Source organism: Musa acuminata, chromosome BXJ3-2, assembly GCF_036884655.1.
Source record: "Musa acuminata AAA Group cultivar baxijiao chromosome BXJ3-2, Cavendish_Baxijiao_AAA, whole genome shotgun sequence".
Classification (NCBI taxonomy): domain Eukaryota; kingdom Viridiplantae; phylum Streptophyta; class Magnoliopsida; order Zingiberales; family Musaceae; genus Musa; species Musa acuminata.
This window is the reverse complement of record NC_088350.1, coordinates 23163307-23178508: the sequence shown is the minus strand read 5'-3', so window position 1 is coordinate 23178508 and position 15202 is coordinate 23163307. Positions and strand designations below refer to the sequence as shown.

At 42.8% G+C, this 15202-nt stretch overlaps 3 protein-coding genes across 5 annotated transcripts; 2 read left to right on the top strand and 1 right to left on the bottom strand.

Annotated features, from left to right (window-relative positions):
• The first annotated feature begins 2115 nt into the window (after positions 1–2115).
• On the top strand, positions 2116–6424 carry LOC103971321 (uncharacterized). 3 transcript variants are annotated; one of them, XM_009385323.3, is made up of 6 exons: positions 2116–2458; positions 3570–3679; positions 4031–4126; positions 4245–4338; positions 4809–4983; positions 5937–6424. In XM_009385323.3, exons 3-6 carry the CDS (start codon positions 4040–4042, stop codon positions 6013–6015), a joined length of 435 nt encoding a protein of 144 aa, XP_009383598.2. In that variant the 5' UTR covers positions 2116–2458; positions 3570–3679; positions 4031–4039; the 3' UTR covers positions 6016–6424. The 3 variants fall into 3 exon arrangements, with proteins under 3 accessions (XP_009383598.2, XP_009383592.2, XP_018677421.2); XM_009385317.3 differs by lacking the exon at positions 3570–3679 and having other exon boundaries at positions 2117–2458; XM_018821876.2 differs by lacking the exons at positions 2116–2458; positions 3570–3679 and adding an exon at positions 3814–3855.
• Positions 6425–7045: 621 nt separating this feature from the next.
• LOC103971310 (protein OXIDATIVE STRESS 3) lies at positions 7046–8047 on the bottom strand. Its single transcript, XM_009385304.3, has 2 exons — positions 7562–8047; positions 7046–7419 (listed from the first exon to the last, which is right to left on the bottom strand). The coding sequence occupies exons 1-2, from the start codon at positions 7813–7815 to the stop codon at positions 7104–7106; spliced, it is 570 nt and encodes a 189-aa protein (XP_009383579.2). The 5' UTR covers positions 7816–8047; the 3' UTR covers positions 7046–7103.
• A 2914-nt stretch (positions 8048–10961) lies between these two features.
• LOC103971304 (trihelix transcription factor ASR3-like) lies at positions 10962–13229 on the top strand. The gene is made up of 2 exons (XM_018820170.2): positions 10962–11837; positions 12647–13229. Exons 1-2 carry the CDS (start codon positions 11147–11149, stop codon positions 12970–12972), a joined length of 1017 nt encoding a protein of 338 aa, XP_018675715.2. The 5' UTR covers positions 10962–11146; the 3' UTR covers positions 12973–13229.
• Positions 13230–15202: the final 1973 nt, after the last annotated feature.

Genomic DNA, 15202 nt, shown 5'->3' with positions numbered 1-15202 from the left:
CCATAAGAAGTTGTCTTTTTATAATTAAAAATAAAGGTCTAAAATGATAATTAGAAAAGTTCCTTTTGTCACACTCATCTCGTAATGAATCTTATCAATAAGTGAATTTTTTTCAATTAATCGATAACTATAATTAGAATATAATCAAATCTATAACGTACTCTGTCGTAGCAAACACCAAATAAAATATGAAGGAGAGAAAAAGAACAAGATAAATCGGACCAAAGCTGGCATGGTGCACGGGGTCTCTCCACCCTAAATGCTAATGCCCACTTTCCATCTGAGATCACATCATAATCAAGTGGATTCCTACATTGATCACTTTGATGAGATAATTATTTTAGTAATTTTATTGAGCCTAAATTGTTAATCAAAATGACTAAATTAAAATTAATAATAATACATTCATTTTAAGTTAATTTGAATTCATGTCAGACTAATTAAGATGGTTACGGGATTGATTATTTGCCACCGAACACCTCTCCATGGCTCCGTTGGTCATCACCTTGTGCTCGACGCTCTTGTTGACATGGTTGCTCCATGCCTACCACAAGCCACATCAAACATCCCAAAATATTTGATTTCACGGTTCTGAATCGAATTAGAATTATACTCACCAAACTTGTCGAACATCCCAAAATATTTGATCGACTATGAAAGAAAACAATATCTTAAATATGAATCATTCAGGATATATTTTTAACATCAAATATAATGTTGTAGGCAATGATTATCTAATCATCGAATCTTTTCTAATCCACTTTTAAATTAGATTTTTAAGATTATATTTATTAATAAACCCCTGAGGTCCACTAACCACCACCAACTACTCTGCGTGCCAGAAGTCCGAAGATTCATTACCCAATTCTGCCCGCTCCATCCTCACATCATCATCATCATCATCATCATCGAGATACGTCAAAACGCGCATGTGCCTGACCCATGGCGTTGATTGTGGAGAGAGTCGAGCGTTTGATGAGCTTGGAACCACCAAGGTTGATTCAAATCTTCCTGAAACAACAGTTCACCACAGCGTGAGTCCGTGATGGCCATGGGAGGAAATTTACATTCGAGATCACCGCTTGACTCCCGCAGGGAAATGGAGACGAAGATGGAGGGCAGAGAGAACTCGGAAGAGTCTATCTTAATCGTGTGATTGTGAAGCCGAGAGAGTTCGACCGCCAGTCGATAATTAAAGTCGGAGACATCCCAAGTTCTGCTTCTTCATTCTCTGAACCTTCCGGTTTCATCTGCTGCTCTGTTCATCGAGAGATGCATACGTGAGGAAGCGACCGAAGAAAGTAAACAAATCTGGTTGGTACGAGCTTGAGTCTAAGCTGACGAGAGTAGCGGGTAGGGAAGTGGATTGCCTTTGCTGGCAGACGCTGAAAAGACGCATTAAATTGCACTTATAATCCTGACCGACATGGCTTCCACGCCATTTTGTATTCATGGGAGACTGCTTGGGGTACGATTTCGAGTCCCGTGAGCGGGCAACGAATCATTGATGTACTATTCTTGGGAGCCTTCCATGGACATGACATCACTCCATGTTTCTTCTGTTCTTTGTGCAATTTCCCGCGCAGCTGTGCAGGTTCTTGTGAGCATGCGTTTGATGCATCTGACACTTAATAGCTTGAACTTTCGAACACGAGAATGGAGAGTCCCATAACGCTTTCTGTGGTGATCACCAGCTGCGTTTTCATGCAAGTGTTGGATACTAACATCAACTCTTCGTGCAAGAATGAACCGTATAATTTAGATTGGCTGAATCATTCTGCAAACTCGCAAGAGTGATGGGATCTCGGAGGCCAGAAGAGACAACGAGATACAGGAGAGATTCGATCCACCTACTTAACAGGATCGTCGGGAGTAGAGTATGATCCGAATTCATCAGGGCGATCATTACAACCCGGGCTTTGCGGAGGTTGAACTCCCCAGCAAGTAGAAGAACAGCACACGTGGTGAGATCCAGTAAGTGTAGGTGGGATCCAGGTTAAACTAATGCTTGCGCACACCTTTCTCTCCGTAACTCACAGGCATTCTTTTGCTGGCTGTCACGCAGTTAAAAATGGCATTTTTTTGCTGACAAAGGGAGAGATGGACATGGCATGGGAGCCATTTGTGGCAGGACCTTATAAAATGGGAGACATTTTCCTGCAGTGCCTCCTCGGTTCCGAGAGACCCTCTCTCCTGTGGTGGTGGTGGTGGTGGTGTTGCAGCAGCAGCTGCTGCACTTTTCTCTTTTTCTGAGGCCAAGGTGGCTGTTAAAGCCTGGTGCTCTTGCCCTCTTACCCCATCTCGAGAGTAGTTATGCCCACAAATCGATGGTAGGATCGACATTTGCAAAAGGGAAGAAGGAAAAAAGAAGCCATCGTATTCGTTTCCAACAGCTGTTTCCTCTCCATTGTGCCTTCTCTGCTTTTGCTTCGCTTCCAGTTTCCTGTTGAGAAAAGAGGTACAGTTCTCATCCACATTGGATAGCTCTACTATTCGAGTATGATAAGGAAACGAAGAGAAAATCTTACTCCATGTGCGTTTCGTTCTGAGGCTTCTGCTTCTATGTAGTAGTACATTGGTTTAGTAGACATCTAGTTCTTGCATTATTCTGTGACCATGTTCCTTTTCTAGCTCTTCATACATTTGTAGTCTTCATCTCTCTTCTTTTTCTTCATTTTTCTGTCCTTGAACGCATCAAAGTATGCATTTTGTATGTAAAAGGGCGGCTTCTCTTCCCTTCATTGACTCCATTTGTTTTCAGTTGAGGATCAAACGTAAGAGATGTCAAAAAGGGGCAATTTTATAGGTTTAGATGCTTCTTCAGGAACACCATAGTGCTAATTGAGAGACAGAAACCTCAGATGAGTATATTAGCAAGAGCGGTGGTTCCTCTTCGTTCTTCATTGCTTCTTGAAATTTTGGCTTTTTGAATTTTTGTTCAAAAAAATATTTCTTTCCTTTTTTTTGCCTCATCATTTTCTATCACTAGCATTCAATATCTACAGATATTGGATTCGAATGAAAATTTCCGTTTGGTCTTTTCCACATTTATATCATGTTGCTCCTGTGAAAATGCTTGCATACAGATATGTTATTTTATGGCAAAAAAAATGGGGGTGGGCTATATACGATTCAGATCCACATGCAATTAATTATAGGTCTACTTTGTTCTTTGATAAGCTCCATTTTCTGTGGGACCAAAAAGATATTGTTAGATTCCGTTTCAAAGGGATACATCTTTTTGCATGTCCTAATAAATAATTTGCTAGGTCTGACCTATTAGAACATCACTGTTTGGAGCGTTGTGATGATGCAGTTGAGGTTACTATGTGCATTGCCAAGCTCTCTGTTATCTAAAATTGTACAGCAGTGAGAGGCCCTTTGGTGGCAGCCGACTTGGAATTAGAAGCTACTTGAAGTGATTTCTCAAGATGGAAGTGACTTTAAGTCTTTAACACAAGTCACTGAACATTATTAGTATAAAATTTTGGTTTCTTTGATGCTGATGACTTCTCAAACATTAAGACTGCAAGTGGGAATGACACTAACTATTAACTGCTACAATGCAGGGGATGGCAGAATAAGTTTACTGATCAAGAATAAGGTCAAGAGAAATATAAACAGATCGGAAGTCATAAAGAGGAGAATGTAATAGCAAATTAGTGATTGCAATTGTCTGGTAATGACACCACCACTCTCACACTGATGCAGTCAGCTTGAATGTAAAAAAAGAAAGAAAGTGGAAATGGAAGATTATTACTGTTAGATTGGAATACTTGTTGGAAAAAAGTAAACAGCAGAACTAGGAAACTCTTACAAAGCTTGTATATGGTGATATTTGTTGCAGTAGTAAAAGTGAGTTTGGTTACATGGTTTAAATCAAGATTTTAATTAGTTAACATCTGTTTAATGGAACGTGATCCGCCACCTTGTTTTGGTGTTCTTGAAGTTCTTTTGGTGCCTTCATGTGATATTGTTTGTCTCATTTTTTAGCACCTTATGATTTCCATCCACTTCTCTGCAATGCCAGGTCACCACCATGGATAAAGGGGGATATGTGGTTTTGGACATTGACAATCTTACACAGCCACCTGAGAAATGCTACACTGGGAGTCCAAAGATGACTGTGTGTACTACAATTTTCAACTTTGTCCTTCTTTGCTGTATATATAAATATCATGGAATATGTATATACAAAATAGTTGCTAGATTTGTTAGCTTTATAAATCTTCGATGATTTACAGAAGGCACTTTCTCGTAAGGGATCAAACCGCATGGAGAAACGGACTAGTGATGAGCAAGAAGCAGATGATGAAACCAAAAGGCTTGTGGCCAAAGGTATGTGCTGTACATAATCCTGTTTTCCATGACCCTCTTGAATTTTTGGAAAGTATGTAGCATATGTAATTAACACTAAAAACTGGTTTGGTTTAATATTCCATCTCAAAAGCTTCCTATGTTAACTACACAAAACTGACTTGTGCATCAGCCAGAACCAGGTAGCAGTATCAACCTATTTTTGAAAATGAACTTTCTATGACAACTAATTTCCTCAATAAAAGGCGCATAACATTGTGTTGTACATTGTTAACTCTGTAACTTATAATTGTGTGTACATCGTAGAAAATGAACTTTCTACAACAAGTGTGTCACGTTGCGACACACTGGATATTGAGAATGAAACTTGACCTTGTTTGTGCTGTTAAAAATTAAGGTTCACTATCTGCCAATGTTCTCATAATGGCATGAGACTCTCAAATTGTAGTAACTCCACCTGACTTTTAACTTGAATGCCTTTTTCTTGGCAGCTGCACCTTCTCAGCTGGAGCAGCTGAAGCAGTCCCTGCTGACAAACAAATCTCTCACAACAGCGCAATCTGCAGCAAATGCTCCCATGCTTCTGGATTCTGGAGAAGGGCACAAAAGATTAAATCGTCTATCTGTCATCCATCCACACAGAGTTCTTCTTGTCTTTGCCACCATGTAAGTGCCTTGATAAACATTTACTACGGAAACAGCATGACCGACCATTTGAATTCTATAAAACTCATGTTATCATACTAAGTTGTGCAACTCCATTTGTTATCAGATATTTTCGAATTTTCCTCTTCAACTTTTCATAATGATTCTCATGACCATTTTCTTATTCATCTACAAGACGAATTTGATGCTTTATGCTTATTTGTTAGACAAGTAATTTCTGTAAAATGAAAATTTTCAGTAATAGTATTAACATATAAACCTTAAGTACTAGCCTGTGACAAACTTGTTGCCAAACAATTAGACGATGCTTCAACCTGCACAAACATCAATTTTGTTTTACAGTCCAGTCTGACCTGGTTGACCACAACCCTGTCCTATGGATTAGTTTCCATCAGGATACTTCTAACACAGCAAATAAGCATTTCAGTCTTCAGTGATAATAATACTTCATTGTTTACTGACGCAATTTCATTTTCTACGAATGCAGAAGCAAACGTTACTGTGAATTGGTTTGTGGCATCAATTACTTGTAACTGGATCGTTCATTTTACTAAGGTCACCTGGACTCCTTAACTACTTTACCTACCAAAAATTCAAATGTAGGAAAAATTCGTAATAAGGTTGGCAATCATTACTGCTATGTCATGTACCCGTGGTCCCTTCCCCAATTAAATGAGCATTCCTTGGCAATGGACCCTGCAAATATATTGAAGCTGTTATAGGCTGATGTGCCTTAAATGGCTAAACATGGAAAACATCCAATTATTGATTGGATCCAATTGCTCGAGGTCTATCAGCACTTGGTACCTGTTTACTCATTTGAATCCTGACAGTTCACCATTTGCATTTCGATGCTTCCTTGCTTTGTTTTATTTACTTGTAGTTAAGTTACACTCAGATGTCTCCTAAAACGATAATGCTTGATTATATCTTTCTCTGGTCTTAATTGGCAGGTCATGCTTGGGGACGACGATTCTAATATATTTCACTCTGGCCATCAGACAAAGAAATGGATCTCAACTCAGTCTTTAAATTCTCTGGGGAAAGTGCAGCTCACTTAAATTTTACTCTCAGGGTGTGTAGCTGAAGAAACATACCACATGTGAAGAGAATCAACACAATCAATTTCCTGTATTCCTCATCTCTGCATTGTGCAGTGGAGCAATCATGGTGGAAGCAAGTTTGCAAGTCTTTGTACTGGATTTGGTGGTGTGAGATATGGCTGAAATGCTACAGTTGGTGCTGTGATGCAGTGGACTGGAGGGGGCTGCCTTGAGTACCTCCAGAGATCTGACTCATTGCTGCACTGCTCATTGTTATGTTTTGAGTGTGCTTGGCAGTTCTTGCTATAAAGCTTTCTGAGCTTGGTTAATGCTAAAGTGTGATGATCAACATTATTTTTTCTTTGCCAATTTTGAGTGATATTCCCAACTTTCTCTTTCTTCTTGTTTCTATTAGTTGCAAAGGCCAAAGTGACATTTATTACCCACTTTTTTTTCTCTTTTGCAAATAGAGAGTGCTCAAATTTGGAGAAGTAATTTAGGGGAAGTCGCAATCAGAGAAAAAATTGAGTGATCATACTATCAAGCATGAGCAAGATCTTTAATAGCCAATAAGAGGTCATGAAATAGTTGTCTTGTTAAGTAAGATGGAAATCCTATTACTAAATACTTATCCACATTTTTATTTTTGCAAATGACAAGAATGAATATTCCATTTTGGGTTTGACCTAATTGATGTAAAATGCCTTATTGTCTCAGACACAAAAAAAAAAAAGAGGAAAAAAAAAGGGGAAGAGAACCAACAACTTGTCCTTCAAGATTAAAAGCACTCAAAATCTACCATCAACATTCAGCAGAATATAAATCTAATTTGGAGTATGAGCAGCCCAGTGCAAAACTTGTGTTCAACCTATGTATCAACTAACAAATTTTTTTCCCAATTTCTTCTGAAGTGAAAGATGAAGTTTTGCCAGAAAATTTAGCTTTATTTTGGTTAATTTCTCATCAATCTGTTGGATATTCTTTGATGTATATTTGACAGAGAGAGACATCTTCTCTAATTTTCTGAGGAAAAGATGAAAAATTTTCTGATCAGTATTAAACTGTACAACCATTCGATTAGGCAAGCAAAAGGGATTGGCCGGAGAAGTTGCTAGATCTGTGTGGAGGGACAGCAGGCCTGCCACTGACAAAGTTGTGCCTCCTTCCACCAATACAAGACAATGAACTCTTGGAAGCCTTCTTTGTGATGGTCTTGGAACACTGTTTGGGAAACAGTGGTTTCTGATTGTCCAATCCCCAAACATAACTCCTGCAAGACTTCATCTTCTTCCTGTGTGGTCTCTCAGGCTTGGCAAGATCCTCCAAGCACTTCACATCGGACAAAGATGTGAACGTCTGAGAGCTCCCCTGGTAATACCTCGACAGCCCTCTCCTGTTCATACAACAAGATGTAAGCAGATGAGAATCTCATACAACATGTACATCCCCAAACATGGATGGAAGGCACGTAAGCATGAGGCCGAAAGCACTCGACAGATTGAATCATGGAAGTGTACTTGAGGATATATGCTTACTTCAACGGAAGATGAGCTAACAGCGAAGACATCTCATTCAGCGGCTCGCGATCATGTTGGTCTTTCTCAGTTGCAGGCGACGAGGGCGACGCAGAAGAGGTGGCGTCGTCCATGGAGTCCGAGGACGAGGAAGAAGCGTTCGAGTTGCTCGAGAAACTCTCCGACGACGAAGACACAGACCTTAGCTCCTCCTCCTCCTCCTCCTCCTCAACCATGGTCCCATGGCTGCCTTGCGGGATCAAAGAAGCATCCATTCTCGACTATGATGCCTCTCGACTTTCCTGCTTTATACCTCAAGGCTTCCCTCCACCCTACCATGCGTTAACCCTGCAAGAGCAGCACCCTCTAAGATCTTCCACCGATTCATTCCAAGCCTATAATCCTCAGCTTCATATGATTCTGACATGAACCGCAACAGCAGCAGTCGTTGCGCAGAGACGGGAAGAAAGCTGAGTCTTAATTGTAGGGCGAGAGCAGGCTATAAAAAGGGAGCAGGTGCATTGAGGATAAGCATTGGTGGGTTTTCACGAGACTTTATTGGGTTTTAGATTCGGCGTTATCCACAAACCAGCTTTCGTGATCCTTCTTTTGTACTGCCGGGACAGGGGAACACGGATAAGCTCTTCGCCGCTCTGTCTGTCTGTACCCGATCGTCTTCCTCCCCATCCTGCACCCACAAACCGCCCATGGGTTTCCAGAATACAGGGAGTACTTACGTGCAGTGTCTATATCAAACATTTACAGGGTAATGAAGACTGCAAATAAATCTTTTTATTTATTTATTTATTTATTTATTTATTTTACAGATGTGACTCGAACGTATCAATCCACTTAGTAAAAGATGTGGGTATTGTGAAAGTCGATTTATGTTATATAAATAGTTGTTTTATTTATAGACTGCAGGAATCAAATACATCGATGGGAGTCTTTCTATCTCACAAGTAGCTCATGAGTCTCCAGTGACTATACCTTCGTAACGCCACTCCAACTACGACAACTTGATGGCGACAACCATCTCTTATAGTAGCTGATCATCTGCAAATGGCCTTTTGAGGTGTTCTCAAGGCACTGTTGCGGCTGAAAGCGGTAAGACCATGTGAGTCTTATCAATTTGTGGTGGAAGTAGGATGTGCCTCGATTGATTAAAGCCTTGAATCTTCTTTCAAGGAAAAGGATATCAAACAGCCACCTAGATGTCTTATCTTTTTGGCTGTTTGCAGTAACACAGACTGTTTTTCTATTCTTTTTTTTCTTTTCTAAGAAACTAAAATAATTATGTTGTAAGAAAAAAGGCCAAAAGATAATAATAAACAAATGGCTTGCTGGAATTTTAGTATCATGTGGTTACACAATTATGAGGGAGATTTTGGCATAATATAGGGTCTACTAGCACACTTTTACAACCTGTACTATGCTAAAGTAAATGTTCTGTTTAGTTTCCATGCTTTTTCCTATTCTTCCTATGGTGAAAAGGAAGAAGAAGAGGCATGAACAAGCCTTCAGCACCCAGGTCTGCATATGCTCTTCTTTTCCTCCTCTTGGGGGCAAGCATATTAATATCCACTGTAGTATAATTTTCAGAACATTTTAGTGGCAGCACAGAGCTTATAAGTGTCAATGAATTCTCATTTTGGCAGCATATATATGTATATATGCAAAAAGTTTCCTATTAAACTCTGATGGTGATTTCTTCCTTGTTAAGTAGCTGCTGCTCTCTCTTTTCTAAATATCTTGTATTCAAGACTTGTAATCTCTCCTGGAAATGGGATTTTAGGAATTTCAGCTGCCCATTCATTTTTTTTTCTAATGCTTCTTTGATTTGTCTTTTGAGAAATAGAATGTTTTGTTTGTTTTACATTAGAGAACTCAGCATCTGATCATGTGTGCAATGCTTTCTTCTTCTTCTTCTTCTGCTTCTTCTTCAGGTCATTCTGTTGGAATCATGTTTCTTATATCCTTTTTCTAGCTTGGTGCCAAAATGTTTCATAAAACCATTTTTAATGTGAACTTCTTTACCTTCTCTCCCCATTTTGTCAAAGAATAATTTTGGTTGCAAAGAAATGTGTGCCTGTAAGAAACAAACAATTTTAAGTTTGGTAGCCAAGTATATAGCATACTCGTACAATTTAAGTTCCTCATCTGCTTAATACAGTCCTTTAAGGTTACTTAATCTGCCACTTATTTTCAATGAACAAGGTCCAAAAATGCCCCATTTATTTCATCTGTAGATGCTGCTGAGACCATATGAATGATCAAAATTCAGGCTTCGACCTTTTCATATTCACTACTTTCTCTCGTCCATTCATCATGCTCAGGGTAGCAAACTGATGGCTGCTATTGTTACTGTTCCCGATAGAGTTGGATGAGCTTCGTCTTCCAGAAGAGAGGGTACTGTAATCTCTGATCTTGGTGTTGGCACTGAAAATAAATTGTGTTTTTTGCTTTAACACTGTTTCTTGGCCCAAACACCAAGTGTTGGGTTTTAGCAGCTCAGATATCTTATCCCTGTGGCTATCTTCTCACTCTCCACAAAGCTGCAGCCGTGGGAATGCTTGCTTATGACATAGAGAAACTTTCCGACCAAGAAGCTGTCAAAACTTTGTGATGTTGCAGATGAAGAAGATGATATCGGATGCAAAAGATCAGAGGTTAGTTTCTTTGCTTGTACTCATCAGATGGCGCTTGAAAGGTTTCTATGGTTCTGATCATAAGATCTTGAAGTGAAAACACGCTTAATATGCTTCTTCAATATGTTATCATAAGATCTAGAAGTGTGTTAAACTAAAATTTCATAAACCCAACCCAAAGCACTCTTATGGATTGATAAAAAAATGTAAGATTTCAGTTGAAAGTCAACCCACTGAAAACTAAATTTGTTGGTGACGACATCCGAAATTTGTCGCTTTCATGCACCTAAATCTAAATCCGTAAGGCTGTGGTCCACATAGTGAATCTGACCCAAACTCAATCAGTGTACTGAGTTTTGGACCAGAATATTAGGCTGTTTAAATTATTTCCCAACATCAATTCCATCTGATTACATTTGCATTTTTAGTCACGAGATTATGATTTCTGGCCCTCCACACCCACAATAGAAAACGCATGAAGCTTATCGACACCCCCCCCCCTCCTAAATTCCACCACCGGATAATAAACCTCACCACGACGTTACCCACTTCATAATCTTCGGTATGGAAAACCCCCCCGACGTCGAACATAAAACGTTACATAGCTAATTTGGACCGTGCCGGTGTTATGGCTTTTTTGGGAATAAACAAATTAGTAGGGGGTAAAACGAAAAAAGTATAACGAGTGCTTCTGTCAATATAAGTTCAACGGGGGGTTTCGTAAGGCGTTTTTGGGAATATATAGTTTGGGTAGGGGGTTACACGTAAAAAGGGTGACATTATACCTGTCCTCCGACCACTATAAGCCTTAACTCCGTCCCCTCCTCCCGCTCCGCCTCGCTATCCGTTTCGCTTCTCTCTTCCTTTCTCTGTAATCTAAAAAAGAAAAGCGTAGAGAGAGAAAGAGAGAAGAGAGAGGAGAAGAAAAGCCGCAGCAGAAGCCAATGCCCAAAAAGCCATGTCCGAAGCCGCCGAACACTCCTCCGCCTTAGCCCTCCTCCACCACCACCACCAACCGCCGCCACATCCGCATGCGCAGCCTCCCGCCTCCCCTTCCGCGGCCGGCGGCATCGTCCGATGCTACCGCAAGGGCAACTGGACGCTCCACGAGACCCTCATCCTCATCACCGCCAAGCGCCTCGACGACGAACGCCGCGCGGGGGCCTCCTCCTCCTTGGCGCACTGCTCCCCCTCCGCCGCCGCGGGAGGCGGCCCCGTGGCCGTTCCCAGGTCCGCGGAGCAACGGTGGAAGTGGGTCGAGAACTACTGCTGGCGCAACGGCTGTCTGCGGAGCCAGAACCAGTGCAACGACAAGTGGGACAACCTCCTCCGCGACTACAAGAAGGTGCGCGGCTACGAGGCCCGCGCCGGCGGCGGGGAGCTACCGTCTTACTGGGCCATGGAGCGGCACGAGCGGAAGGAGCGCAACCTCCCCACGAACCTCGCCGGCGAGGTTTTTGAGGCCCTGACCGACGTCCTAAGCCGCCGCGCCGCACGCCGGGCCAACGCCACCCCGGTCTCCTCCCGTCCACCCCCTCCACCCCCCTCGCCCCCCCGGCTGCCGCAGCCGCCTGCCAACCCTCCGCCTCCCCCTCCTCTTCCTCCTCCTCCACCACCCCCACCACCGCCAGCACAGCCGTCTGTTTCCGGTACGCTTGGATCCTTAATGCCCGAAATAATCTTTCTCTCTCTTCTGCTCCCTACAATACTCTTTTAATCAACGCAAAAAAAAAAAGACAAATTTTTGGGGCCTTATATCATTGTCCTAAGCTATAAAAGTTAAAATCAGACTAGTTTCCAAGATAACGAAAAGGTTAGTGGTCTGTGACAGTAAAGATGCAATCTTTCTGTGATACGCCTCCATCCCATTCCCTTCGGATGTCTCTAGCTCTTTTGCCTGCTGCTTCATTCTATCTTAATATATCTAGGAAATAATATAGTATGATATATTTTATATATCCCTTGAATTATAATACACACCCTCCTATCAGAAAGATGATATTATTTTGACGCATAAGCTTTCCTTGGCATGACAGAATAGATCTGATTCCATTTTAATATAAAGATTTAACTACAGTGCCATATGATACTCACAACCCATCTCCCCCACCTTTCTTCCATGCAGTATTTTTATCATGAAAACCAAAAGGTGTTCACTTGCATAAAGATCTCGATTATAAAAAGTGTAAGGGAAAGTATTAACAAGCTTTCGGTTTGATCTTTCGGAGTTAAAAACTATGAAATATGTTCTAAAGCTACAGTCTTGTATATGTTTTACGTGCTAGAATATCCATTGATGTACTTTAAAAAGCCTTCCTTTTGAGCTCTCTGTGGATCAAATATCATCACTAATCTTCCTAAAGTTGCCGCCTTTTTCACCTTTTACGTGTCAAAGATCGGATTCTTCTTCTTCGATCGTCGCTGTTTCTTTAGTCTATGCTTGTTGTTCTTGGTGCAGTGGAGATGTCGGAATCGTCGGAGTCGGAGGAGAACGAGGAGACGGGGGCGGCGGAGCCGGAGGCGAAGCGGCGCCGGCTGCGGCGGTTAGGGTCGAGCGTGGTGCGGAGCGCGACGGTGCTGGCGCGGACCCTGCTCGCGTGCGAGGAGAAGCGGGAGCAGCGCCACCGGGAGCTGGTGGAGCTGGAGGAGCGGCGTCTGCGGCTGGAGGAGGAGCGGACGGAGATGCGGCGCCAGGGCTTCGCCGGGCTCATCTCCGCCGTCAACAACCTATCCGGCGCGATCCACGCCCTTGTCGCCGACCACCGCAACGGCGACCACAGGTGAACCGCACCAGACCAGACCGGACCGGACCGTCTCCTCTCCCAATCTGGCCCAACACGGAGTCGGTGGTTCGGTTGTAAATAAGTGGCCTTCAAGCGGGTATCAATTTTTTGGGTGCGATTATTGATTTGTTTCGACAGATTACCCTTCCTGTCCTCCGTTCTCTCTCGTTTCTAGGGATGTGGCACGATACCCGCGACATGATTTGTACGTATGGTGGGCCACCATCGACGTACACACATGTGGTGCACAAGAAAATCTCCCAATTTCTGCTGATTCTAAATTATTTTATTTATTTATTTTTGGGCTGCTATGTGAGATTTGGGAAAGAGGAGGAACGACTATTGCGGTCAAAGACGGTGGGGCCGGAGGGATCAGGCTTTTTTATTTTCGATCGGAGGACAACGTTGCCCCTAGTGCATACGGTCAATTACAGTGACACCTGGAGATTTCTACGGGCGAAAGGGACGGCTAGTTTTGTCGGCTTCTCCCCTCGTGGGCATTTTCGTCATAAGAAAAGCCGATCATTGATTGGGTTGTGCGGCTCTCCCTTGTTCTGTTGCGTACATTAATCGTACCTAACTCTAATGTACCCGCGTCCCACGACACATGGCCCACAGCGCTATGAAGTCAGGTACAGGACGGCGTCTGCTCCGATGGGGTGAGGTGGACAAAAGGACCTGACACACTGAGCCACTATTGGCTGTGCCGCGGTCAAAGGCCGGGTTTGACCGGTTCCCTGAGATCCCATCGCCCGCCCACGATTCCTTTCCTTCCCGAAATGCCCCTGTCAGGTTTGAAATGACCGTTTCGCTCCTCGTCGCATCCCCCCCACACCCTTCTTCGTATCGACACGTAGTGCTGGTAACGGCCGTGACGCTCCCGGTAACGGCGGGTGGGTGAGTCGGGGAATTGAAACGGTAACGGCGGGTTATGCTTCTTTTTCTTCTTTCTCGATAATGATTGAAGGCGAGTCAGAAGGAAACAGGCTCGTGAATTGTTGTGTGTACGGGGGAAGGGGGGTGTGAGAGTGCGATGACTGTTATAAATCATTACCGCTTTGTTCCCTTTGCACAGTAAAAGTTGAAAAAGCATGTTAAACAGGAAGCACTATGCTGTTTTTGATGATTAAACGAATTATTCTTGATCCAACGTGTTCTTTCTACATTCAACTTTCTGCTTGTTAAACCCCAAGATCGCTACCCATCCATCACATTTGAGGTTTACAGATACTACGACAGATGGGTGTGGAAACATCTCATGCGTTGCTTTCTTCTTCTTATATTGTCGTTTTTCTTTCTTTGTTTCCATTAAATTTGATCCAGTGCAGGGAGCTTATAGACTAGCAGAAATGGTAACAACACCTTGCTCAGAGAGCCATCTTCTTCAAGAAGTGGGAAGCAAAAGTATTTCTTTCTTTTCATCGATCCTTTGATCCGAGGAGTGAGCGAGTCTTCGTATACGGGGGGAGAAGAGTTCGTAAGTGGAAATTGATTCTGCACTCAAAGTCTCCTTTCTGTGTTTGGATCCAACAGCATAAAGTTTCTGCCACGGACACTTTATCTACAGCATGGTGTAACATTTTCTAATGCGTTAAAGGGTTTTATAGCTGAGGTTTATGACTGCAACAACATCATCCTGCATGAGTTGCATGTGCAAGCTCTAGTTCCAGCAGTGAAGCCAAGGCAACTTGGTGCAGTAGAGTTGTCGGAAATGGATAGCAATTTAGACTTGCATGCGTTTGGTACCGATCGAGTTACTTGCAGTAACTCTGAGGTCATTATGGGAGAGCGACAGAGTGCTTACCTTTGGGACATATAGAGTGAGGAAGAGATAGCAACCGAGCCTCTCAAATGGGTATGCGGTCACTGCGTGGGAATGGATGATTAGCACAGATGAGAGGGAGAGAGAGAGAGAGAGAGAGAGAGGGCGCATTGCTACGTCTGAGCAGAAGTCAGAAGTAGCAGCAATGGCCTGACACACAACGCAGCAACCACAACAAATGATGGGTGTCCTCGGTCAAATATGCCAGTCAAACACCACTAAACTATTAAATACAAAAAGCCACCACCATCTCTCCTCCCGCTGCGAATGACCTCCCTGCTCCTTCCCCCTTGAAGACACTCCCTGCCCATTCCCATGTGACAGAAGCCACCCCTCCTCTCGTGCCAATCATCTCCCCCTCTCACACCAATCATCTCCTCCACCTCAAACACCTCCTCCACTGATTAAC